General features: G+C 47.2%; 1 protein-coding gene across 1 annotated transcript; it reads left to right on the plus strand.

Annotated features, from left to right (window-relative positions):
* Nucleotides 1-1,082: 1,082 nt before the first annotated feature.
* FFAR4 (free fatty acid receptor 4) lies at nt 1,083-26,712 on the plus strand (the record flags this gene model as incomplete). Its single annotated transcript, XM_082673898.1, has 3 exons — nt 1,083-1,649; nt 16,331-16,459; nt 26,323-26,712. 3 exons carry the CDS (start codon nt 1,083-1,085, stop codon nt 26,710-26,712), a joined length of 1,086 nt encoding a protein of 361 aa, XP_082530024.1.

A 26,712-nucleotide genomic window follows, 5' to 3' on the forward strand; every position in this document is an offset into this window, starting at 1 on the left:
AGGTGGTCACTGGGTCTAGGGCCACAAGCATACTTTCATTCTCTGTCTAATTTACCATAACAGAAAACTAGACAGCAGGGGTGTGGTGGAAACATCTGGGTCAGGGCCTTTTATTACTAACCAGGGGCCACCCTGGACAAGTCACTTCTTGCTGTGCCTCCGTTTCCTCATCTGTAAGGGGACTGGATTGTCCAGTGCTTTTTAAATTGGGGTGACAGAGGCACATTCACCACCTGTGTGTGCATTTGGAGTGTCTGTCTTTCCGGGGTGCTAAGTTTATTCAAGATTTTGGGGGGCCCACTCTTTTTACATTAAAGCATTTTATATCTTTGTTCAGAAAACAGAATTTACATGGATTTTAATTATGGTAATTAATAATTGATGAAGTTTCGTGAGCAATTACTGTGTGCCAAGTGTGAATTCCTTTATATGATCCTCACAATTACCCAATGAGATATTATGTCCATTTATAGATTTTAAAAAAACAAGGGCACAGAGAGATGAACCAATCTACCCAGTCACAAGTTACTAAGCAATGATAAACAGCTGGTTCCCTTGCCCCCCAAAACGATCTGGGCCCATTGCAAGGATTTATCCGCAGACCCGTGAGACTTCTCTGGTGAAGCCTGAAAAGCACAGGCCAAAATGATCTCACATTTTGCGATCACAGGTCCAGCTCCGGCACTCCTAAATCAGTTTTAACTAAATCAGTGGATTAAGGTCATCCTCCGGGTGCCCCTGGAGGATGAACGGGGCTGGGGAGGCCTTGGGGGGTTTCTGGGGGTTCACTAGGTGGGGTTTCCGGGCCGCTCGGGCGCTCCTATTCGGCCCGAGAGCGGCCTCTGCCTGGGCTGCCGCCTCCCTCCCAGCCTGGGTGTTTCCAGCCGGCGTTGCCGGTACTTCCTCGTTCCCGCGCGCGCCCCAGGCTTAGCTCGCAACGCCCAGCGCCGGCGCTGCTCAGGCGGGAGGGGGCCAGAGGGGAGATGTCGCAACCGTCTCCCTCCCTCTTTCCCCGCCTTCGCGCTCAGTCACCTCCCAGATGAGCCCGCTCGCAGACGGCTGCGGGCCGCGGTGTGCCCGGCATGTCCCCGCAGTGCGCGCAGGCGGCGGGCATTGGGCCCACGCGCAGCCTGGAGCGGACCAACCGCACCCGCTTCCCGTTCTTCTCCGATGTCAAGGGCGACCACCGGTTGGTGCTGAGCGCCGTGGAGACTGTGGTGCTGGCACTCATCTTCGCGGTGTCGCTGCTGGGCAACGTGTGCGCCTTGGTGCTGGTAGCGCGCCGACGGCGCCGCGGCACCACAGCCAGCCTGGTGCTCAACCTTTTCTGCGCGGACCTGCTCTTCACCAGCGCCATCCCGCCTGTGCTGGCCGTGCGCTGGACAGAGGCCTGGGTGCTGGGCCCGGGTGCCTGCCACCTGCTCTTCTACGTGATGACCCTGAGCGGCAGCGTCACCATCCTGACGCTGGCGGCAGTCAGCTTGGAGCGCATGGTGTGCATCGTGCGCCTGCGGCGCGGCGTGCGGGGCCCGGGGCGGCGGGCGCGGGCCGCGCTGCTCGCGCTTATCTGGGGCTACTCGGCATTCGCCGCGCTGCCACTCTGCATCTTCTTCCGCGTCGTCCAGCAGCGGTTCTCCGGCGCCGACGAGGTGAGCGCCGGGGTGTGCACGCGGGTCAGGTGTCCGGGAAAGGCTGGCAGGCGGGTTGCGCCGGAAACGGTGATCTGGGATGGTCATTAACAAAAACAACAAAACAATAATAGGCCGTTTGCTGCATTTAATCGTTGTGTCACCGTGCGCGGCACTAAGTTTTATCTGTGAAATTTCACTGTGACCCTACGATGTAGATCTCATAAACGCCCTCCAAAACGTTGTAAGTGGAGCCCCCGTAATGGCAGTAAAGTGCACTGACTATTGAGAGATTAATGGAGTAAGGGGCTTAGCGGCCAGACAGACCGAACTAGGGGACCCGGAATGACTGATCACATTATAGTTAATTCTGCTTTCTCGCAGTACTCTTATTATCACACCTATTTACAGATGAGGAAGCTAAGGTACCCAGAGAGTAACTTGCTCAGGGTGTCTCAGCCTTAGCGCGAGGAGGAGCTAAGATCGCGCTCAGCAGATTCAGTGCGGGCCGGATGAGGGTCCTGCTTTGAGAATCGCGGGCAGGTGTGTGTGAATGGGCCGGGGAGAAAGGGCTTTGTTGACCCAGAGACCCCGGACCTAGTGCTGCCTCTAGCGGGGCTGTGACTTCCCCTCCGGAGCCTCAGTTTTTCCAACTGCAAGACGGAAAGATTAGACTAGACCATGGGATCTTACCCTGGGAGCTTTGAATGAAGAGTTGCTTCAGAGTATCTTGGACGCCCCAAATGTTCCGAAGATTCCAGAGGCTGAGCCCATAAGCGTTATTCTGGGCACCGCACCCAGAGTTGTCATTAGGATCATTGCGGGGGTCCAGGATCTAAAAAAGATTCTGCGCACAGTTCATGACATTGGCTCGAGGCTATTCCTGTCCCGCGGTACAGAATTGCGGGCGCAGGTTTGTTCTCTTTGCCGCCCTGTGGCGCCGCTGCCGGGTTTGCGCGCGGGGATTCCCCCGGGACACCTGACCTGGACAGTGGCCGGCGGTTCTGGCTGTTATCGCGGTGTTAGGTTCTGTGGGCCTCGCGGGGAGGGCCAGGGACAGAGGTACGTACGCCCCACGGGAAGGCGCGAGTCTTGAGGCTCAGCCTCCTGGAGTGTCTGCCCGAGGCTGGGTTCTCCGCCCCGTTCCTTTTCCCTACGACAGCAGTCGCTGGTTTTCTGGCCGTGGGACACTAAAGCTCAACCTTGGCCCTAGGAAGGAGTGTGGGGCCTCCCAGCAGAAATCACAGTCCCAAAGAGAGCCCTAAGCAGTGACCAGAAGGGGTGGGAGGGCCGGGAGGGAGGGGGGAAGGCTTCTAGCTATGAAGGTGAACGTAGGCTGACGTGAACGCAGAAGTGGGCTTCTCTGGACGTTTCCCAGACTGGTCTCTCACACAGGCCTTTCACTGGGGAGAGAAGTCTGCATCCTGTGTGATATATATATATATATATATATATATATATATATATATATATATATATATATATATATATATATATATATATATAGTTTTTAACACAAATCAAACCAGAAAGTCTCTGGGGGGCTGGGATTCTGCCATCTGTCTTTTGATTTTTTTAAGTTATTCTCTCACTGAGTTACAGTGTTTCTGTATTTTTCACAGACTTGAGGGATTTCACAGAACTCAGGGAATTAAAACACATAGAACATACCTTAAGGATATCTTATGTTTCCAGACAGGTATCTTTGTGCCTCCCCCTTTTACAACTGTTTTAGGTACACTCTTACTTAACTGGAAAATAACACTAAAAAATGAGGCTATTGTCACCTCCCAGCCAAAAACCCAGACTAAAACTTCTTGCTGCCGTGGACACAGGGGCTGTTTGAGTGAGAAGGCCTTCGCACAGATGCAGGACCTTCCGTGCCTTGCCACTCTGTATTTTACCCCAGGTAGGGCATCTGTGGAGGCTGGAGCCCTACGCAGCACTTCCAGAATGACTACAGTTTTACCGTAAGGTGCTTCCGTGGAGGTCTGTGTTGTGGTGGCCTTCCCTCAGTCCCCCTTGGGGCTGGGCTCACAGACCCCTCTTGTTTCAATGCAGAAACACCTCCTTGGTCTTAAGAGCCTTTGGAGAGGGATATGGGGAAAGCCACTGGGAGAGAATGGGTCCACACAGCATCTCAGAAGATGAGGGGCCAGGTGAGCTGGCTGCAGGACCCCTGTTCCCTGAAATTAGTAGAGGTGGGGCCGGGGAGCTTGTAAGGAAAAACTGGGACAGTCCTTTCCAGCTCTCCATCCTCTGTCTTTTCCCCTACCTGCCCCTCAGCCCCCAACACACACATATCCACACCTGCCAGTAAGCCAACAAACAGAAAACTCCTGGTTCCTCAAGGGCCATGACCTGAATATGTAGGGAACATCTTACTTTATAGGTGGGCCTGTAAAGGGCCAAGTGAGGCTCTGCAGTTAAAGAAATAAGTTGAAAAGACTGAGAAATAGCAGGGGGGAGGGGGTGGGGCCATTGAAAAAAAAGAGACAGAGAAGGATCTAGTCTAGACTGAATTGAGACTCACATTTAAAATTAGCAAATGCTTGTTTTCTCAATCCTCTACTCCCAGCTTCCTGGCTGTAGATTCTGCCTGCCCGCTCCTACTTGGACACTAAATATGGAGGTTTTGGATGGGGGGACATTTTCCTACCCAAACCACCAGCTGAGAGAACTAACTAAACCCAAGCGCATGCTGGCTCCCTCCCCTCAAGGAGCACCGGCCGGGAAACAGTGCCTCTCAGAGTTTTCTGTTTATCTGAGCTCCCCCCACAAAACCCCCCCAAGAACATGATTACCTTTGTCCATTTGGGCAGTGAGTACCAAGCAGTCAAGGTGACCAGACTCTCTCAAACTTAGATGAAATGATAGACAGGCTAGAAAATGCTAAATAATTTGGTATTAGGAATGCAGGCTTTGGAGTCAGATGTTCTGAGTGAATCCCATCTCTGCCATTTAGGAGCTGTGAGCCAGAGGCAAGTGGTCTCATCTCTCTATACCTCACTTTCCTCATTTGCCAAATGGGCACAATAACAGTATTAACCTTATAGGATTACTGTGGGGACGGAAGTTCAGTAAATGAGCTAACACCTGGCACACACACAGTTAAGCGCTCAAGAGTTGCCAGCTATTATTAGTTTCCTTATCTTTGGTTATAAATATTTTAAACATTTTTCAAACAGTACAATTCTTCTGATTGCGGTAATAAAAGACTGCCATTTTAAGAGGGTGGACACATCCTAGCAACTTAGACATCTCAGCCGGGTCAGCTCAGCCTTTGCCAGCGGGATTCCTGCCTGTGTATGCTGTGGCCCTGGTGGGGCGTGACCCTCATTGGCAGGTGGGGAGGGCTGTCCACCCTGGTCAGAGTGTGCTGCCCATTGATTCTGCAAACACTTACTGAGCACCCCTCCCTCCTGCCCCCGCCGTGAGCCACACGACCAAGACAGCATCCTTCTCTTCAAGGAGGGGCCTGTGCATCACGCAGATTCTGGTCCCAGACCCTGCACAGTTCGGTAACCCCACAGTAGCCCCACGAGTTGGTGTTCTCTTGTTTATTTTCTGAAGGAGAAGATGCCTGTAGTTACAGAATGGGCAAAGGATGGAAGCAGAAGTTAGCTGGGGTCTGTCTGTTCCTCCTGGTGCCTCTCCCATGAGTTCACACTTCCGGAGGAGCACTTGGTCCCACTGCTCTGCCCTGCCCCAGTTTAATACCAGGCCAATAATGCCGTCGTGTCCCTACTGAATGTGGATTGGCTGAGGAGACAAACAAGTTTCCTCACATTTGTTAATATTAGAGGATACTTTTAAGATATAGGAAAGTAAGTCCATCTCTTGCCATGGGTATGTTCTTTCTTCTCTGCTGGGAAGCTGATAGGAGAGGAGATATATAACTAGGATTCCTAGTTCCTTAAAATGACTTTGAAGTCTTCCATTTTGTTTGAAGAGGTGGGGCAGGGAGAACTAGTTACAAAGGTGTTCCCAAGGGTATTCCAGGAAGAGTCATTAGAGAAGCTGACTGGAAACAGCTGGAATCAGGTGGCATTTGCAAATGAGTCAGCCAGTGCGGGGAGGGGTCAGCACTTGAGCAGTGCCTGTAGATAGATGTCCCCCATCCACAGGAAAGTCTTCCTGGAAAAGAATGAGTGACGTGGGGGACTGGAGGGACATCACAGGCAGAGGAGATAGCCCACAATGTTGGCAAGAGATGGTGCTGGAAGGGTTGGTGGGGGTCAACTAGAGAAGGGCCAGTTATACACCCTTTAGGGCGTTGGGACTTAGGAGGTGAGAGATGGCCTGGTCTGTGGTCTGTGGGGGGAGGGGGAGCAGTGAGAATGAGCTCGTGGTGGGTTGGATAGCTATTAAGCAGAACCTAGGAGTTCCCTCTGAGTGGAGAGGGAAGAAGAAGGTGGAAGGCCAGCACTCAGGTATCTGACAGCTTGGAAAATGGCGGCTCCGTGCCCAGAGTTGATGATGCAGGAGGTGGAATCTTTGGGGTGGGACACTGGAGGCTAGAAGTGCCTGTGAGGCATCCTACAGAGATGCACTCAGGGCAGTGGGGCCAGTCTGGGGTTCAGGAGAAGACTGGCTGGAAAGAGGAGGTTGCAACAGCATCTGCAAAAAGCCACCATGGAAATGGGTGAGACTGCTGGGGAGAGATGGAGCTTGGGATGGGAATACCAGTCACGGCCAACCACACTTCACACCATTGTACATGGCCTCCCATCTACATCCTTTCTGGTCCAGACACTGAGCTCCAGCTTCCCCATTCCCTTGACTGAAGCCCCATCCTTCCACGCACAGCTGACACAACCCCTCCTGGATGCCGCTTTCCCGGTGACTCCACGATCCCATCACCTATAGCTCTCTGGGCTTGCCGCTCTGTACTGAAGTTTCCTAGTGCTTTTTTCCCTCCCTGACTGTAGCATAGCCTCCTTTCCCATCCTCACTGTAGCCTCACAGTGGCTTAGTCACCATGGCTTGAGTCAGCGAGTGGTTGGACAAATAGATTAAAGGACACTGTTACCGGCTCAGCCAGCTCTGCTTCTGTAGTTCAGTAACAAAGCAGGCCCAGCACTTTTGGTTTTCAAATTTCCTTTTTATTTTTTTTAATAAATTTATTTATTTTTATTTATTTATTTTTGCCTGTGTTGGGTCTTCATTGCTGCACGCAGGCTTTCTCTAGTTGCGGTGAGCGGGGGCTACACTTTGTTGCAGTGTGCAGGCTTCTCATTGCAGTGGCTTCTCTTGTTGCAGAGCACGGGCTCTAGGTGCATGGGCTTCAGTAGTTGTGGCGCATGGGCTTCAGTAGTTGTGGTGCATGGGCTTCAGTAGTTGTGGCGCATGGGCTTCAGTAGTTGTGGCTCGCGGGCTCTAGAGCGCAGGCTCGGTAGTTGTGGTGCACGGGCTTAGTTGCTCCTCGGCATGTGGGATCTTCCCAGACCAGGGCTTGAACCTGTGTCCCCTGCATTGGCAGGTGGATTTTAATCACTGCTCCACCAGGGAAGCCCGACACTTAATTTTCTGGAGTGTATCTTTCCAGTCTTTTCTATGCCTGTGTGTGTGAGTGTGTGGATAGATATCTTTTCATTCGCACCTACACATTTTCTTCAACAATATGAGGCTAATGCAGGCAGATTATTTAAGGATCTATATTTTTGTCCCTAACGTAGCGAGAACACCTTGCTCTATCATTACACAGTCTTCGACAAAATCTTGTTAAGCCTGGAGAGGGTTAGGCAGACATTCTGGAGAGGGTTTTCAGAAAGAGTTGGGAGTTCTTGGGGGTTTTAAGAAATGCTTCTGGGGTCATCTGTTTTCTCTGCCCTCCCTCCCTGTACATTTTCCCATCACAAGCATAAGAATTAGAGACTGGGCTTCCCTGGTGGCGCAGTGGTTGAGAGTCCGCCTGCCGATGCAGAGGACATGGGTTCGTGCCCTGGTCCGGGAGGATCCCACATGCCGTGGAGCGGCTGGGCCCATGAGCCATGGCCGCTGAGCCTGCGCATCCGGAGCCTGTGCTCCGCAATGGGAGAGGCCACAACAGTGAGAGGCCCGCGTACTGCAAAAAAAAAAAAAAAAAAAAAAAGAATTAGAGACTAAGTCACACTCAGGGCTGGAATCTGTTTCTTCTGTTTTCTTTTCTTTTTTTTTTTTTAACATCTTTATTGGAGTATAATTGCTTTACAATGGTATGTTAGTTTCAGCTTCACAACAAAATGAATCAGTTATATATATACGTATATTCCCATATCCCTTCCCGCTTGCGTCTCCCTCCCTCCCACCCTCCCTATCCCACCCCTCCAGGCGGTCATAAAGCACCGAGCTGATCTCCCTGTGCTATGCGGCTGCTTCCCACTAGCTATCTACCTTACGTTTGGTAGTGTATATATGTCCATGCCTCTTTATCGCTTTGTCACCATTTACCCTTCCCCCTCCCCATAGCCTCAAGTCCATTCTCTAGTAAGTCTGTGTCTTTATTCCTGTTTCAACCCTAGGTTTTTCATGACATTTTTTTTTTAAATTCCATATATATGTGTTAGCATACGGTATTTGTCTCTCTCTTTCTGACTTACTTCACTCTGTATGACAGACTCTAGGTCTATCCACCTCATTACAAATAGCTCAATTTCGTCTCTTTTTATGGCTGAGTAATATTCCATTGTATATACGTGCCACATCTTCTTTATCCATTCATCCGATGATGGACACTTAGGTTGTTTCCATCTCTGGGCTATTGTAAATAGAGCTGCAATGAACATTTTGGTACATGACTCTTTTTGAATTATGGTTTTCTCAGGGTATATGCCCAGTAGTGGGATTGCTGGGTCATATGGTAGTTCTATTTGTAGCTTTTTAAGGAACCTCCATACTGTTCTCCACAGTGGCTGTATCAATTTACATTCCCACCAACAGTGTAAGAGGGTTCCCTTTTCTCCACACCCTCTCCAGCATTTATTGTTTCTAGATTTTTTGATGATGGCCATTCTGACTGGTGTGAGATGATATCTCATTGTAGTTTTGATTTGCATTTCTCTCATGATTAGTGATGTTGAGCATTCTTTCATGTGTTTGTTGGCACTCTGTATATCTTCTTTGGAGAAATGTCTATTTAGGTCTTCTGCCCATTTTTGGATTGGGTTGTTTGTTTTTTTGTTATTAAGCTGCATGAGCTGCTTATAAATTTTGGAGATCAATCCTTTGTCAGTTGCTTCATTTGCAAATATTTTCTCCCATTCTGAGGGTTGTCTTTTGGTCTTCTTTATGGTTTCCTTTGCTGCGCAAAAGCTTTTAAGTTTCCTTAGGTCCCATTTGTTTACTCTTGTTTTTATTTCCATTTCTCTAGGAGGTGGGTCAAAAAGGACCTTGCTGTGATTTATGTCATAGAGTGTTCTGCCTATGTTTTCCTCTAAGAGTTTGATAGTTTCTGGCCTTACATTTAGGTCTTTAATCCATTTTGAGCTTATTTTTGTGTAGGGTGTTAGGGAGTGATCTAATTTCATACTTTTACATGTAGCTGTCCAGTTTTCCCAGCACCACTTATTGAATAGGCTGTCCTTTCTCCACTGTACATTTCTGCCTCCTTTGTCAAAGATAAGGTGACCATATGTGCGTGGGTTTATCTCTGGGCTTTCTATCCTGTTCCATTGATCTATCTTTCTGTTTTTGTGCCAGTACCATACCGTCTTGATAACTGTAGCTTTGTAGTATAGTCTGAAATCTGGGAGCCTGATTCCTCCAGTTCCTTCTTTCGTTCTCAAGATTGCTTTGGCTATTCGGGGTCTTTTGTGTTTCCATACAAATTGCAAAATTTTTTGTTCTAGTTCTGTGAAAAATGCCAGTGGTAGTTTGATAGGGATTGCATTGAATCTATAGATTGCTTTCGGTAGTAGAGTCATTTTCACAATGTTGATTCTTCCAATCCAAGAACATGGTATATCTCTCCATCTATTTGTATCATCTTTAATTTCTTTCATCAGTGTCTTATAATTTTCTGCATACAGATCTTTTGTCTCCTTAGGTAGGTTTATTCCTAGATATTTTATTCTTTTTGTTGCAATGGTAAATGGGAGTGTTTTCTTGATTTCACTTTCAGATTTTTCATCATTTGTATATAGGAATGCCAGAGATTTCTGTGCATTAATTTTGTATCCTGCCACTTTACCAAATTCATTGATTAGCTCTAGTAGTTTTCTGGTAGCATCTTTAGGGTTCTCTATGTATAGTATCATGTCATCTGCAAACAGTGACAGCTTTACTTCTTCTTTTCCGATTTGGATTCCTTTTATTTCCTTTTCTTCTCTGATTGCTGTGGCTAAAACTTCCAAAACTATGTTGAATAAGAGTGGTGAGAGTGGGCAACCTTGTCTTGTTCCTGATCTTAGTGGAAATGCTTTCAGTTTTTCACCATTGAGGATGATGTTTGCTGTGGGCTTGTCATATATGGCCTTTATTATGTTGAGGAAAGTTCCCTCTATGCCTACTTTTTGCAGGGTTTTTATCATAAATGGGTGTTGAATTTTGTCAAAAGCTTTCTCTGCATCTATTGAGATGATCATATGGTTTTTCTCCTTCAGTTTGTTAATATGGTTTATCACATTGATAGATTTGCGTATATTGAAGAATCCTTGCATTCCTGGAATAAACCCCACTTGATCATGGTGTATGATCCTTTTAATGTGCTGTTGGATTCTGTTTGCTAGTATTTTGTTGAGGATTTTTGCATCTATGTTCATCAGTGATATTGGCCTGTAGTTTTCTTTCTTTGTGACATCCTTGTCTGGTTTTGGTATCAAGGTGATGGTGGCCTCGTAGAAGGAGTTTGGGAGTGTTCCTCCCTCTGCTATATTTTGGAAGAGTTTGAGAAGGATAGGTGTTAGCTCTTCTCTAAATGTTTGATAGAATTCGCCTGTGAAGCCATCTGGTCCTGGGCTTTTCTTTGTTGGAAGATTTTTAATCACAGTTTCAATTTCAGTGCTTGTGATTGGTCTGTTCATATTTTCTATTTCTTCCTGATTCAGTCTTGGCAGGTTGTGCATTTCTAAGAATTTGTCCATTTCTTCCAGATTGTCCATTTTATTGGCATAGAGTTGCTTGTAGTAATCTCTCATGATCTCTTTTATTTCTGCAGTGTCAGTTGTTACCTCTCCTTTTTCATTTCTAATTCTATTGATTTGAGTCTTCTCCCTTTTTTTCTTGATGAGTCTGGCTAGTGGTTTATCTATTTTGTTTATCTTCTCAAAGAACCAGCTTTTAGTTTTATTGATCTTTGCTATTGTTTCCTTCATTTCTTTTTCATTTATTTCTGATCTGATTTTTATTATTTCTTTCCTTCTGCTAGCTTTGGGGTTTTTTTGTTCTTCTTTCTCTAATTGCTTGAGGTGCAAGGTTAGGTTGTTTATTCGAGATGTTTCCTGCTTCTTAAGGTGGGCTTGTATTGCTATAAACTTCCCCCTTAGAACTGCTTTTGCTGCATCCCACAGGTTTTGGGTCGTTGTGTCTCCATTGTCATTTGTTTCTAGGTATTTTTTGATTTCCTCTTTGATTTCTTCAGTGATCACTTCATTATTAAGTAGTGTATTGTTTAGCCTCCATGTGTTTGTATTTTTTACAGATCTTTTCCTGTAATTGATATCTAGTCTCATGGCGTTGTGGTCAGAAAAGATACTTGATACAATTTCAATTTTCTTAAATTTACCAAGGCTTGATTTGTGACCCAAGATATGATCTATCCTGGAGAATGTTCCATGAGCACTTGAGAAAAATGTGTATTCTGTTGTTTTTGGATGGAATGTCCTATAAATATCAATTAACTCCATCTCGTTTAATGTATCATTTAAAGCTTGTGTTTCCTTATTTATTTTCATTTTGGATGATCTGTCCATTGGTGAAAGTGGGGTGTTAAAGTCCGCTACTATGAATGTGTTACTGTCGATTTCCCCTTTTATGGTTGTCAGTATTTGCCTTATGTATTGAGGTGCACCTATGTTGGGTGCATAAATATTTACAATTGTTATATCTTCCTCTTGGATCGATCCCTTGATCATTATGTAGTGTCCTTCTTTGTCTCTTCTAATAGTCTTTGTTTTAAAGTCTATTTTGTCTGATACGAGAATTGCTACTCCAGCTTTCTTTTGGTTTTCATTTGCATGAAATACCTTTTTCCATCCCCTTACTTTCAGTCTGTATGTGTCTCTAGGTCTGAAGTGGGTCTCTTGTAGACAGCAAATATATGGGTCTTGTTTTTGTATCCATTCAGCCAATCTGTGTCTTTTGGTGGGAGCATTTAGTCCATTTACATTTAAGGTAATTATCTATATGTGTGTTCCTATTCCCATTTTCTTAATTGTTTTGGGTTCGTTATTGTAGGTCCTTTCCTTCTTTTGTGTTTCTTGCCTAGAAAAGTTCCTTTAGGAGTTGTTGTAGAGCTGGTTTGGTGGTGCTGAACTCTCTCAGCTTTTGCTTGTCTGTAAAGGTTTTAATTTCTCCATCAAATCTGAATGAGATCCTTGCTGGGTAGAGTAATCTTGGTTGCAGGTTTTTCTCCTTCAACACTTTCAATATGTCCTGCCACTCCCTTCTGACTTGCAGAGTTTCTGCTGAAAGATCAGCTGTTAACCTTATGGGGATTCCCTTGTGTGTTATTTGTTGTTTTTCCCTTGCTGCTTTTAATATGTTTTCTTTGTATTTAATTTTTGACAGTTTGATTAATATGTGTCTTGGCGTATTTCTCCTTGGATTTATCCTGTATGGGACTCTCTGTGCTTCCTGGACTTGATTAACTATTTCCTTTCCCATATTAGGGAAGTTTTCAACTATAATCTCTTCAAATATTTTCTCAGTCCCTTTCTTTTTCTCTTCTTCTTCTGGAACCCCTATAATTCGAATGTTGGTGCGTTTAATGTTGTCCCAGAGGTCTCTGAGACTGTCCTCAGTTCTTTTCATTCTTTTTTCTTTATTCTGCTCTGCAGTAGTTATTTCCACTATTTTATCTTCCAGGTCACTTATCCGTTCTTCTGCCTCAGTTATTCTGCTATTGATCCCATCTAGAGTACTTTTAATTTCATTTATTGTGTTGTTCGTCGTTGCTTGTTTCATCTTTAGTTCTTCTAGGTCCTTGTTAACTGATTCTTGCAATTTGTCCATTCTATTGTCCATTCTATCTCCAAGATTTCGGATCAACCTTACTATCATTATTCTGAATTCTTTTTCAGGTAGACTGCCTATTTCCTCTTCATTTGTTAGGTCTGGTGGGTTTTTATCTTGCTCCTTCATCTGCTGTGTGATTTTCTGTCTTTTCATTTTGCTTATCTTACTGTGTTTGGGGTCTCCTTTTTTGCAGGCTGAAGGTTCGTAGTTCCTGTTGTTTTTTGTGTCTGTCCCCAGTGGCTAAGGTTGGTTCAGTGGGTTGTGTAGGCTTCCTGGTGGAGGGTACTAGTGCCTGTGTTCTGGTGGATGAGGCTGGATCTTGTCTTTCTGGTGGGCAGGTCCACGTCTGGTGGTGTGTTTTGGGGTGTCTGTAGATTTATTATGATTTTGGGCAGCCTCTCTGCTAATGGGTGGGGTTGTGTTCCTGTCTTGCTAGTTGTTTGGCATAGGATGTCCAGCACTGTAGCTTGCTGGTCGTTGAGTGAAGCTGGGTGCTGGCGTTGAGATGGAGATCTCTCGGAGATTTTTGCTGTTTGATATTATGTGCAGCTGGGAGGCCTCTTGTGGACCAGTGTCCTGAAGTTGGCTCTCCCACCTCAGAGGCACAGCACTGAGTCCTGGCTGCAGCACCAAGAGCCTTTCATCCACAGGGCTCCTTAATTTGGGATGATTCGTTGTCTATTCAGGTATTCCACAGATGCAGGGTATATCAAGTTGATTGTGGAGCTTTAATCCGCTGCTTCTGAGGCTGCTGGGAGAGATTTCCCTTTCTCTTCTTTGTTCTCACAGTTCCCAGGGGCTCAGCTTTGGATTTGGCCCCGCCTGTGCGTGTAGGTCGCTGGAGGGCGTCTGTTCTTTGCTCAGACAGGACGGGGTTAAAGGAGCTGCTGATTCGGAGGCTCTGGCTCACCCAGGCCGGGGGGTAGGGAGGGTCACGGAGTGCGGGGCGGGCCTGCAGCGGCAGAGGCCGGCGTGACGCTGCAGCCTGAGGCGCGCCGTGCGCTCTCCTGGGGGAGCCGTCCCTGGATCCCGGGACCCTGGCAGTGGCGGGCTGCACAGGCTCCCCGGAAGGGCGTGTGGCTAGTGACCTGTGTTCGCACACAGGCCTCCCGGGGGCGGCAGCAGCGGCGTTAGCGTCCCATGTCCGTCTCTGGGCTCCGCACTCTTAGCCGCGGCTCGCGCCCGTCCCTGGAGCTCTCTCAAGTAGCGTTCTTAATCCCCTCTCCTCGTGCACCAGGAAACAAAGAGGGACGTAAAAGTCTCTTGCCTCTTCGGCAGTTCCAGACTTCTCCCCGGACTCTCTCCCGGCCAGCCGGGGTGCACTAACGCCCTGCAGGCTGTGTTCACGCCGCCAACCTCAGTCCTCTCCCGGCGCTCCGACAAAAGCCGGAGCCTCAGCTCCCAGTCCCGCCCGCCCCGGCGGGCGAGCAGACAAGCCTCTCGGCTGGTGAGTGCCGGTTGGCCCGATCCTCTGCGCTGGAATCTGTCCGCTTTGCCCTCCGCACCCCTGTTGCTGTGCTCTCCTCCGCGGCTCCCAAGCTCCCCCACTCCGCCTCCCGAAGTCTCCACCCGCGAAGGGGCTTCCTAGTGTGTGGACACTTTTCCTCCTTCACAGCTCTCTCCCGCTGGTGCAGGACCCGTCCCTATCCTTTTGTCTCTGTTTAGTTTTTTCTTTTGCCCTAACCAGGTACGTGGGGGGTTCCTTGCCTTTTGGGAGGTCTGAGGTCTTCTGCCAGCGTTCAGTAGGTGCTCCGTAGGAGTTGTTCCACGCGTAGATGTATTTCTGGTGTATCTGTGGAGAGGAAGGTGATCTCCGCGTCTTACTCTTCCGCCATCTTCCCAAGGGCTTCTCTTCTGTTTTCTGCTTCAACATTTCTGCTGATCTGTGTTGCCCACCCAATGCACTGGAATAAGGGGTCCCTGGTGGGTGGAGGTCTGAGTACAAGCATAGGCTACCTGGATTTCCCAAAGAGCTGTGGTCACTGCACTGTCAATATTCAGAAGATCCTTGAGAGACACAAATTTCTTTCCAATCACCAAAATGTAGAAAGCTCTAATAAACTTTATTCCATCCGGTGTGCACAGTGGGGGTGGGGATGAAGGAACAAGTTTTTAGAATGTCCAGTGCATTTGTAAACTGTCTAAACAAAACAGGAAAAGGAAGCAACATTCTCACACCCAGCACCCTCTCAGGGTACAAATATAACTAAAGCATTCTTCCCTGTCTGACTTGCCTTAGCGGTTTTGGTAGGTTCCGCGATACCCTCTATAACCACTCAGCTCTTTGGAGATGATTAAAAAGGACTACATCTTTAGGGTTTTAGACTATTATTTTAGGAGGAAATTTCTAAGCTTTAGCTTCCTCCTCTGTGTGATGGGAAAAATAACTATGCATTTCAATAAGGTTGTGATGAACATTCCATGAGATAATGTATGTAAAGTGCTTCCTGGCAAAGAATAAATGCTCAGAGAATTTTAGATACTGAATAGGAAAAGGAGTGATTATTTGACTCTATTTTGAGTTTGACCATGCAATTATGATACACGTTGGGAAATGATAAAAATTCTTTGCCTTTGCTTAGTATAGCATTCAATAAATATTGGTTAAATGAATGAATAAATGACTGATGCTATGAATAATGATACTACTTCTGGACCGTGGTTAAGATGCCTTGTCCACCAGAAATCAATAATGTGGTCTTTTTACACAGAATATGCTCTTTAAAAGTCTGTTCTATGTGTCCAGAAGTGTGTAGGGCTCTTGTTTCCTAACGAGTTTTGTCCTATAGTCAAGCAGGCGCTGGAGATCTGTGTTTGGGAGGATAAAGAGATCTCTTGTCATTGACCTATTTGTTCATTGGAAAAAATTGTTGCAGCAGCTTAGTAACTATCCAGTGAGGTCTGGGAACATGTTTTGGGGTTTGTAGTTAGTGTCAAACATTTGAATTCAACGCAACATAGTGACAGCGGCAAGGTCACAAACCTGCACGCTCTTCTGCCCCATCCAGTGGTTTTACATCCTGATGACCGTGGCTGCACCTTCACTCTGGGGCTGTTGCATTCTCCCCTGGAGGAGGGGCACACCTCACTCCAGGTTTTATGTGTTTGCGTGTAGCACATCACTTCCAATCTATGTAAACTTACAGGGGTCAGATTTTTCCCCTGTAAAATGAAGGTCTTGGAAGAGAAGGCTCAAGGGCTCTTTGTAGCTCAGCCCAGGGAAGTGGAAAGAGCACTGGACCTGGAGCCATGCCTGGGAACTGACTCTGGGTCTTCCCAGCCTGGGGCCCTGAGGCCCACGTGCCTCCCTTGGAGAATGGGAATAATAATTATGGTGATTCTGAGGGTCAGAGGGGAATGACTTGTAAGTGGGGTTGTGTGGGCAATGGAAGGGAGTCGGGGGTTTCTTGTCATACCAGTTGTGTAACAGCAAAACACAACAGGGTAACACAACATTGTAACAGTGCCAGGTAACCCCACCTGGGGCTGAGCTAAAGGCCAAATAAGAAGCCAGCATTAAATGACCTTCTCTTCCTTTTTGTAACTAGGAAATTCCGATTTGCACACTGGTTTGGCCCAGCATTGCCGGAGAAATCTCCTGGGATGTGTCATTTGTTACTTTGAACTTCTTGGTACCAGGACTGCTTATTGTGATCAGTTACTCCAAAATTTTACAGGTATGTTTGCTTCAAGCGCTGTGGCTGAACTTCACTCAGGCTTGGGGTATTTCAGATGAACCTTAGCATTTCCAGGTCAAAATTTACCTTAGAATTCGCACCAGCCCAATCCTGGTTCACTGCCCAGATCCATCCCTCTGCAACGCTGAGGGACAAAAGTTTGGTCTTTTTTAAAAAGTTATATCTATGTGACTTTATTATTATCATTTGTTTTTGCTGATCACTAAAGTAATACAAGCTCATTATAAAAAATTAAAGACATAAAAATGTGTAACACAGATACTAAAAATCTGGTTTACGCCCACTGTTGACAATTTAAAGTACATTTTTTCAGGTTATTTTTCTTATAAATTTATATAGATATACATATTTCTATGCAATGTGAGTATGTGTATGTATATCTGTGTACATATAAACACATATACGTATATATATGTGTGTGTGTATATATATATATAATGAACCATATAAAATGGTCAACTATAAAATATCAACTATTACCATGGTTCAACCCAATGTTTTTTTTTTAGATTTGAGATAATGCTATCTGCTTTGTAACTTCCTTTTTTTGATTAGCACTGTATCATAACATCCTTCCATATCGGTTCCTATATCTCTGCCTCATTATTTCTAATGGCTTCATGGTTCTCCATCATATAGTTGTGACGTAATTTATTTTATGGGCTTTTGGGTTGTGTCCATTGTTTCCCCATCACAAACAGCAGTGTGGTGATAAAGAATGTACACTTTTAAAAACTTGTATTGAAGTACAGTATAAATACAGAAAAGCACACCCAGCATACACGCACAGCTCACAAATTGACCACACTCCCAGAAACAGCTCCCAGAAACAGAACGAGAAACAGAGCATACGAGAAGCCCCTCCTCTATCCCTCTAATTGCTACCCCCACTCCCAGGGCATGTGCCTTGTAAAAGTGCACTGCAACAGGAAATGATCTCTATCTTCAATGTGACTATGTACAGGGACATAAAAAAGACTTGCCAGCCTCTTTCTTACCCCTTGAGGCAGCATATTTGCATGCGAGGTGCTGGCCCAGGCAGATGGCATCTACATGTGTTCATGCTCATTTCAGAAGATTTAATGCGAAACGCTTGAGTCCTCTCCGAGGTTCACCGTTGTTGAATCTTGGTTTTATAGCATATAATCTGCTAGTTGTGGTGAGCGGGGGCGTCATGGGCGTCATATGGCGAACAAGCAGGTTGAAGTGGGGCCCTTAGGTCCTGTTTGCTGTCTGGCCACTGTTATGGCCCTTTTGTTGTAGCTAAAGATCTGTGACCTTCTTAGATGCTTTAGAACCCAAAGCCAGGCCAACCTCCATCCGAGTCTTCTAATCTCTGGATCCTGTGTGAGACGGCCCCCCCATGTTAGTCCCTAGACTCTTCCCCACCAGTTGACTTGTGACCTGTTTAAGTGACGTCCCACCTGGGGCATGTTCAAGGGTATGAGGCAGATTCGGGCCTGGAGCTGAGGTCTGTAAAGTTCTTGCAGTGGGAGCCTGGCATGTGTAAATGCTATGTAAGCGTTAGTTACTATCATTATGTTAAAAGAAAAGAAGGGAGGGAAAAAGGAAGAGAAATGGAGAATGAATTTTTAAAAAATTATTTTAAAAATATTTATATGGTGTTTACAATGTGTCAGGAATTCATTTAATCCTAACCAGAATTACAGATGAGGAAACCAAGGCACAGAGAGGTTAAGTAACTTATGAAAGGGCACACAGCTCATAAGCAGCAGTATCAGGACTTAAACCCAGGCAGTCTGGTTCCAGAGTCCCAACATTTTAATTCCTCAGACACTTGTTAAGAATTTGCTCTGTGCAAAGTGTTGTTGGGGAGTAGAGATTGGTCAAGAGTAAGCAAGTCACATTCTCTATCTAGAAGGAGCTTTAACACAAGAAAGGGAAGGGGGAGACAGACAAAGGTGCTGCTATTCAATGCAGTGAAACCCTGAAACACATTAAAGAGTGATACTGAGGCTTAGTTTGAAAACACTTTGCAAATTGTTAAAAGAGAAAAAGGAGGGAAAAGGGAGAAAAAGCAAAGGGCCATAAAAAACACGGAGACCAGAAGGGGTTATTCTAATAACCTGCCTTTGAGTCCTGAATCTGCCCCTTACTTGCTGTGTAGCCTTGGCAAGTTACTTACCTTCTCTGAACCTCTGTTCCCTCATCTGCAAAATAATGATCCAACGGTTTAAGATTTTTGTGAGATACGTAGGAGATACTCCTGGTGGGACTATGGCGAGTGTCATGCCTGCCTGTAGCAGGGGATGAATAAATTACAGCTGTTGTTATTTGTTAGGCGAGACTGTTCCTCTAATCCTCTCACAGCATGCTGGGAAGAGGTACTGCTGAGATTTTTGAGAGAATAAACAGCAGGGCCCAGATTTGGAGCACCGCAAGAACATGGGACTGGCCCTAGAGCAGAGCTGGCTGGCTAGATGAGGGCTGGGCAGAAGCTGGCTGTGGCATCCGACCTCTCCTGCTTGGGCAGTCCCACTCCTGAGTCCCTTAGAGGCAAGAGGGTTCTGATCTGTCCCTTTTCACTCGTGCCTCATGGTTCTCAGCCACCTTCTGAGGAAGGACTGACTTATTCTATGGAAAGGATATTCTTTTCCTCGGGCCAGGGCCCACCTGGAAACATCCTAGGAATCCTCGAGCCCTGATGTGTCCTCTTATCCATCTGCCTCTAACTGCAGTTCCAGACACTTTGCCTATAAACTCACGGCCAGCCTTCCGTTCTTCCCATCCCAGACCTCAGGACAGCTCCTGGATGAATCGAGTGTCTGTCGTGACTCACAGTTATGAAATGGTGCTCTGAGCAGTGAGTCAATGATATAATTTAGATCCCATCACTTCCCTCACAGATGGAGGAAAAGCTAAAACCCTCACCTTAAGGCCCTGTGTGATCTGTCCCCTGCCTGCCCCTCTCGCCTCATCTTCTCCCCCTCCCTCGTGTCCTTGGGGCTTTTTCTCACACACGCCAACACACTGCTGCCTCAGGGCCTTTGCACCTGCCATTTCCTCTCCTGGATCTCTCCCCCCCAGACTTCTGCATGGGCCACTCCCCCACTTAATTTAGGTCTCTGCTCAAAAGGCTCTTCTCCAGAGAGATTCCCCATCATTCTCTAGTCCCTAATCCTGATTTATTTCTCTTCAAAGCACTTCCAACCCCTGTCAAATTCCATTTGTGTGTATTTACTTGCATATCATCTGTCTTGCCCACTAGAATGCAAGCTCCCTGAAGGCAGAGACTTTGTTTTGTTTACTGCCATAGTCCTGTGCCTAAAACAGAGCCTGGCTTATTCATTGTAGGGGCTTAATAAACACTCGTTGAATGAGTAAGACACAAACTTTGATCACACTGAAAGGGCCAACAGCACCTTCTCCTTTGGGACAGTGGGAAAACCACTGGACAAAGAGTCACGAGCCCCGGATTCTAGTCCAAGCTTTATTACTGTGTGACCTTAGGCAAGTCGCTTAATGAATGTGGGCCTCAGTTCCCTCTGGAGCCAAATGGGCCTCAGTGAATCATTTAACACAATAAAATGAGAATTGCAGATATGATAATGCTTTGAACAAACTGTTAGACTTTAATATGAAAGAGATCTAATGTGATTTTGAAAATTGCAACATTAATGCAAATATAAGACTTTCAGAAGATTACTTTCCACCCCACTGGCAAAACTGACTATTGCCCATATCCCAGGAGGACTATTACATTTGTTCTCACTCTGCTCCTGTTTGTAACTTGGAAGCTGGTAAGCTGCCAGGTGGAGAGCCTGGGTGGGGCCGCCTAGCTTGCGTCTCTCTTCCTCTGAAGATACTCATAACTCAGAGACCCTGAATCAGCCTTTCTGCTGAGCTTTTTCTATCAAGAGCAAAACTCTGTAAAATCAATTGAACATCAATATTAATTAGCTATATTCATAGAGACACAATTAGCAAATCATTTGAAACCATAGGACAGATAACTACACCACCGACCCTTTTCCCACCAGCCCTACCTCTCACCTGTCACTGCTGCCTCTAACTCAGGTAACCATCTCTAGGCCTGAGAAATGTCTCTTTCAAATCACCCTGACTTTTATTCCTCACAAGCAGTGTCCCCTAAAGCGTTCTCTAGAACTCCATGGGATGTTAGATGTTCGAAAAGGGTTCTATGATCAAAGGAGTTTGGAAAATGCTGGGTTAATTAAAGTTAAATGGGTTTCTTTGCTGCAGGCCTTCTCAGAGCCTTTATTATGCTCATGAACTTTGAGACTCTCCATCTCTGGAATAGAGTAGGCAGCATTGCTAAACCTGACTGCAGACCGCCTTTTCCGCACAGAGCTCTCTCTGGGCTGGTGCTCCACAGACTCTCCTTTGGGAACCGCCATTCTCAAGCCCCTACCCTGGTTGCTGGCTCTGCCCTGGGTGAGCGCTGAGAGGAGGCTTCACCGGGGCTCTTTTTTTCTGGGGCTGCTTCAGTTGCTCATGGCAATGGCCTTTTCCACCCTCTGCCTTCCCTGCTTCCTCTTTCCTCCTGACTCAGGCGTGCTCTACATCTCCAGTGGCTTTTTCCTATCAACAGTTTCCCAGGGTAATAGTCTCCAGGCCACTCCTCAGTGCCTTTGATCAGGCTGACCATGCTTGCTGGTGGGGCTTGGTTTATATTGTCACCCAGTAACCAGCACCATGGCACCAGGCTTTGTGACAGCTTATAGGTTTCTTGGTCCCCCTCTCCCTTCACCCCCAGGCCCCTCACCACCCAAACACTAGAATGGAAGTACGGGGTGGGCAGTGCTACCTTGTTTCTTGCTGTGCATCCGGCACCTGTAGGAGTGTTGGCCACATAGTAAGGGCTCAATAAATATGTGTTGAATGACAGAGTGAGTGTCTGGCCTGAAGTTGGAAAACCTTCACCTATCTCAGGGCTTAACTGGGAAGTGAAATCCCTTTCGACTAAATGTGAAGGTCCTGGGTAGTGAACACGTGGCCCTTCCTTTCTCCATGCCTGGATCTCATTCCCCAGCTTTGGGGCCTGCTTGCCGGTGATGGAAGGGGAGGTTGGTCCTCTGGAAGGATGGAGTCTGTTGTCTGATGATTCTAATAGGGAGGTGTGGATTGACCAAGCAGCCCTCAGAGGAGACCCAACCCCAGGGGCTGGAGCTGGGTCAGTGGGAGCGACCTCTCCCCACATCCACCTGTCCGCGGCTGTGGTCTGGTGGCGTGGGGTGACAGAGGGATGTGGGGTGGGGAGAAGCTTTGCTCGTAGCCTTCAGATGCTCATGTGAATGTGAAGGCAGAGAGTCTCAGGCAATTTAAAAGTGACTTTTCAAAGGACTGGGGGAGAAACTCCAAGCCTGTTGTCCTAGATGAGTAGTTCTCATACTTTAGTGATTGAGAATAACCTGGGGAGTTTATAAAAAGTGCGGACTCCTAGGCCCACTCAGACCCACAGAATCAGGGTGTCTGAAGGTGTGCCGAAGCATTTACATTTTATGGAGTGCCAGTGACCCTGATGGTGGTGGCCGTGGGCCACGTCCCCGGGAGCTCTGTCCTCTGTCCTGGTAGTGGCAGTGGTGTGACTGGCGGTGAAGAGCGTACCCTCTGAGGTACCCTTCCCCCACTTGACCGTGAGGCCTTGAGCAAGTCACTTCACCTCTCAGGGCCTCCGTCTCTTGTCCCCAAAATGAGAGCATACCCCACAGGCTTGTTTTAAGGATTAAAGTTAATCCTCAAAAGTTTATCGAGCTTTTAATTTGACCTAAAAGCACACCAAGCATTCAGTGTAATGCCAGAGACACTTTAAACCCTGAACAAAAGTCGACTAGTCTTGTCATCTAATGTGGGGAAGGGAGCAGGGAGGAGCTGCATTTTATTATAATGGGCCCATTTTCCTTCTCACTCCCTCAAAGCTGTGGGAACTGCGGATGGAAGGAAATAGGGTAGCATCAGTCAGTGCTAAAAAAAGAGCCAAGCACATGTTCACTTGGCCCGTGAGTCAGTTGTTTTGCTGTCTGCTCACGGTCATTGTCAGACACTTGCCAGAGCCCTGGACCACAGCAGCCACAGGGCTGCCCAGCCCCAGGGAGCTGCAGTCTGGTGGGACTCAGAGGTAAGAATGATGCTTCAACATCTACCGTAGAATATGTGGCAAGTGCCACGTGAGTACCTGAAACAAAGCGCTGCAGGATGCCAACGGCAGATGAACCAGGATGCCCTCCCGGAGTCCCTGGCATTAGAGCTTGGAGTTACAGGCTGGATGGAAGGATTTCCACTGACAGAGATATTAGAGGGTGGGAAGGAATTAGTTTAAGTTTAAGCATGGACTGGAGTCAGACTGCCAAGGTTTGAAGCCCAGCTCTGCGACTGCTTAGTTGGGTACTATTGGGCAATTTCCTTAACCTCTTTGAGCCTCAGTTTCCTCCTCTGTAAAATGGGGATCATCACTTATCTACAAAACAGAAATAGAGTTACAGTTGTAGAAAACAAAATTATGGTTACCAGGGGGTAAATGGAAAGAGGGATAAATTGGAAGATTGGGGTTGACATACACACACTACTATATATAAAGTAGATAACTAATAAGGACCTACTGTATAGCACTGGGAACTCTAGTCAATACTCTGCAATGGCCTATATGGGAAAAGAATCTAAAAAAGAGTGGATATATGTATATGCATAACTGATTCGCTTTGCTACACACCTGAAACTAACACAACATTGTAAATCAACTATATTCCAATAAAAATTAAATTAAAATAAAGCAAAATAAAATGGAGATCATCAAAGTACATATGTCACAGAATCGTTGGGAGAATTTAAAGAGATAAACCAAGTGATATGTACAAGGATTTGGCACATAGTAAGTGCTCAATAAGTGTGAACTTCCATCCACATCATTCATTCAAAAAATATCTAGAGAACTCCCTGGCGATCCAGTGGTTGACTCCCGACTTTCACTGCCAAGGGCCCGAGGTTCAAGCCCTGGTCGGGGAATGAAGATCCCGCAAGCTGCACGGTGAGGCCAAAAAAACGCCCAAAGAACCCCCAAAACAAAACAAAAAAATCTAAAAGACACCGTACCAGGGACTCCATCCTTCTTGGCAGAGCAATGTGGACAGCACTAGCAATGAGGCTGCTGTGGGAATCGTCCTCATGTGCCCACCAGGCTGCACTTAGCCTCCTCAGAAGTGGTGCCATTTCCCCTGCAGCCCCACCCACCTGCCCCTGGGCAGCTGTTACCCTCCCCGGCCAATCATCCAACAGCTTTCACCTGAACACATATTCTAACTTTGATTCTACACAGCACCTTCCAGCTTAGATGCACCAGTGTGGCTTTTAGCCTATGGGTCTGAGCAGTCACCTCGCTGCAGAGCAGGGGGGCGGAAGTGGAAGGCAACTCCAGGAAGAGGGCTGGAGCCTTTTATGATGTCGCTCATCTTCAGCTCACCTGAGCTGGAGTTTCACAGATGGGGGCTTTGACCATTCATCATTAGTAGAGTGACCTTCAACAAGCTACTCAAATTTCCTGAGATTCAATTTCCTCATCTCTGGAGCGAAGATAATAATAGCACGAATCCAACGAGCAGTTTTGAAGATTAAATGTGACAATTTATGAAACAGATGCATAGTACAGTGGCTGGCACACAGGGAGCCTTTCTTGAAGCTCGGTGATCCTGATTCCTGTTGTTCTTGGCGGGGAGTGGGTGGGAAGGAAGGGGTTCTGTTCATTCAGCATCTGTTGCCTGGGTCACCGTCACCTAGAAGTGGACCAAAACTACTACACAGAAACAGTTGTATTTAATCACAGGAAAATTAAATGGCTACCCTTTAATTAGCTAATTAGAAGTATTCTAAAGAGAATATTTGAAGCCATATTCGGGTCTTGGAGTTAATCTTGCCCCAAATTTGAATGATTCTGATTACTTTCTAATTGCTTCATCTCTTGAGATTCAATAATTTTAGGGGAATGGTCCTAGGAAGGCCCGGGCAGAGCTAACGAACGATAAGAGTTTTGGGGCTTCCCTGGTGGCGCAGTGGTTGAGAGTCCGCCTGCTGATGCAGGGGACACAGGCTCGTGCCCCGGTCTGGGAAGATCCCACATGCCGCGGAGCGGCTGGGCCCGTGAGCCATGGCCACTGAGCCTGCGCATCCGGAGCCTGTGCTTCACAACGGGAGAAGCCACAACAGTGAGAGGCCCGCGTACCGCAAAACAAAAAAAAAAAAAGAGTTTTGGCTATTAAAGTCTCCAGACATGTAAGCACTCACTGTGTGCCCAGCAGCCTGCTCCTGCAGCAGAAGCAGGACACAGGGCCAGACTAAGCAAAGGCAAGTTAGCAAAGCACCATGAATGTGGCAAGACATTCGGAATTGGATCTCTTACCTGGGACAGAGCTCACAGGCTGGAACAAAGCATGTCAGGCTAGTGGGTGCAGGGCCCCATCACATCCCAGGCTAACTGTGCCCCAGTCTGCGGCCACCGCCACCCCAGCCCATCCTCACCCCCTCACGCCCACCTCTTGGCACTGTTAAAGCTAAGCAGGTGATGGGGGACAGCAGGCCTTCTGCCTACTGGCTGTGCTTAGAGGAAAATTAGAATCAGGCGTAAGCGCGGGACTCTGTATGTATCCCCGGGGCAGTGTGAGCCTAAGCACTGGGGTCTTTAGAGCCTCTGGGGAAGCCCCACCTTCTCTCTCACGGACTCAGCTTCTGTGGGGCTTTTGCCCTCTGATGTGAACAGTTCTAAGGCTCCTGTTTTCAAAGTGCTTTGGCTAAACCCTCTCTCTCGAGAGCCTGTTTCTTCACCTGTAGAATGAAGGTGTGGAGTAGGCCTTGGCTACTCAAAGTGTGGTCCTCGGGGCATGCAAAATCAGAATCTACATTTAAATAAAATAGTGCTGAATGCCTCACAGGCAGAGTGAAGTCTGAGAAGTGCTGCTCCAACCATGCATGGGCCCATCTAGCTGCAACACTCTGGTTCTGAGATGTTATGAAGCATTTGTCTGTTCCAGAAATACTGTTTTTACGTGGGACAGTGGGGTGAGAGGACATGCAGGGCTTTATTTTAATCTGGTTAGCCTGCCTCAGTTGATGGGCCATATGTCCAAGGCTGCCCACAGCCAATTAGTAGCCAGCTTCTCTGATGGATGCTGAAGCAAGACCCTCTAACTGACCAGGAGAGACCGGGCAGAAGGTTCGGAGAGCAGTGCCTGCAAGGGCTCCTGAAAGAAGAGTCCAGAACACCCTTCCGAACCCATGTCACCAGAGTTGCCTCCTTGCCCACAATCCCTCTGCTCTACTGCTGACCCTGCTCATTAGTACAAAATATTAGAGGTCCTTTCAGTTCCACTGTTGAGAATTTATTCTCCTGATATGCTCATCTAGGTGTGCAAAGATAGGCACGAGGGTGTTTATCCTACCAGCTGTCACCTCTCACCTGGGGGCATAAATGGGAAATGGTTTCAGTTTTTCAACACGTGTCACTAGCAGTGCTCTGGCCAGCTCCCCTTTCTTCCTGGGAAGGGGAGTCCTGAATGACACCTGAATCTGTGTTCACACATCTCTCTTCTAGACCATTGCATTCTGGCTTTGCACTTCCCCTCGTCAACACTATTTATAACACGGACGATCTGCCTTATTTCTCAGGAGGCCAGCTGACCTGCGCATCCTAAGCGCGGGCAGCGAGCCAGGCCTCTGAGAAGGGAGCTCTCTCCGCATAAAGCCCAAAGCCAAGTAGTCCCAGTGCAGCGAGAACGGCAGATTCCAACTCCTGGGCCTCCTCTGCCCCTCCAGGATCAACACTGCCGATGTCCTGCCGTAAACTGTGGCACCGGCTCTGTTTTGTGTTCCTGCAGATCACGAAGGCGTCAAGGAGAAGGCTCACGACGACCCTGGCTTCCTCGGAGAGCCACCAGCTCCGTGTGTCCCAGCAGGACGTCCGGCTCTTCCGCACCCTGTTCCTGCTCATGATCTCCTTCTTCGTCATGTGGAGCCCCATCATCGTCACCATCCTCCTCATTCTGATCCAGAACTTCGAGCAAAACCTGGTCATCTGGCCGTCCCTCTTCTTCTGGGTGGTGGCCTTCACCTTTGCCAACTCGGCCGTCAACCCCATTCTCTACAACATGTCACTGTTTAGGAACGAATGGAGGAAATTTTTTCACTGCTTCTTCTTCTCAGAAAAGGGAGCCATGTTTACAGACACATCTGTCAGAAGAAATGATCTGTCTGTTATTTCCAGCTAG

Source organism: Grampus griseus (genome assembly GCF_964374135.1).
Source record: "Grampus griseus genome assembly, chromosome: 16".
Classification (NCBI taxonomy): Eukaryota; Metazoa; Chordata; class Mammalia; order Artiodactyla; family Delphinidae; genus Grampus; species Grampus griseus.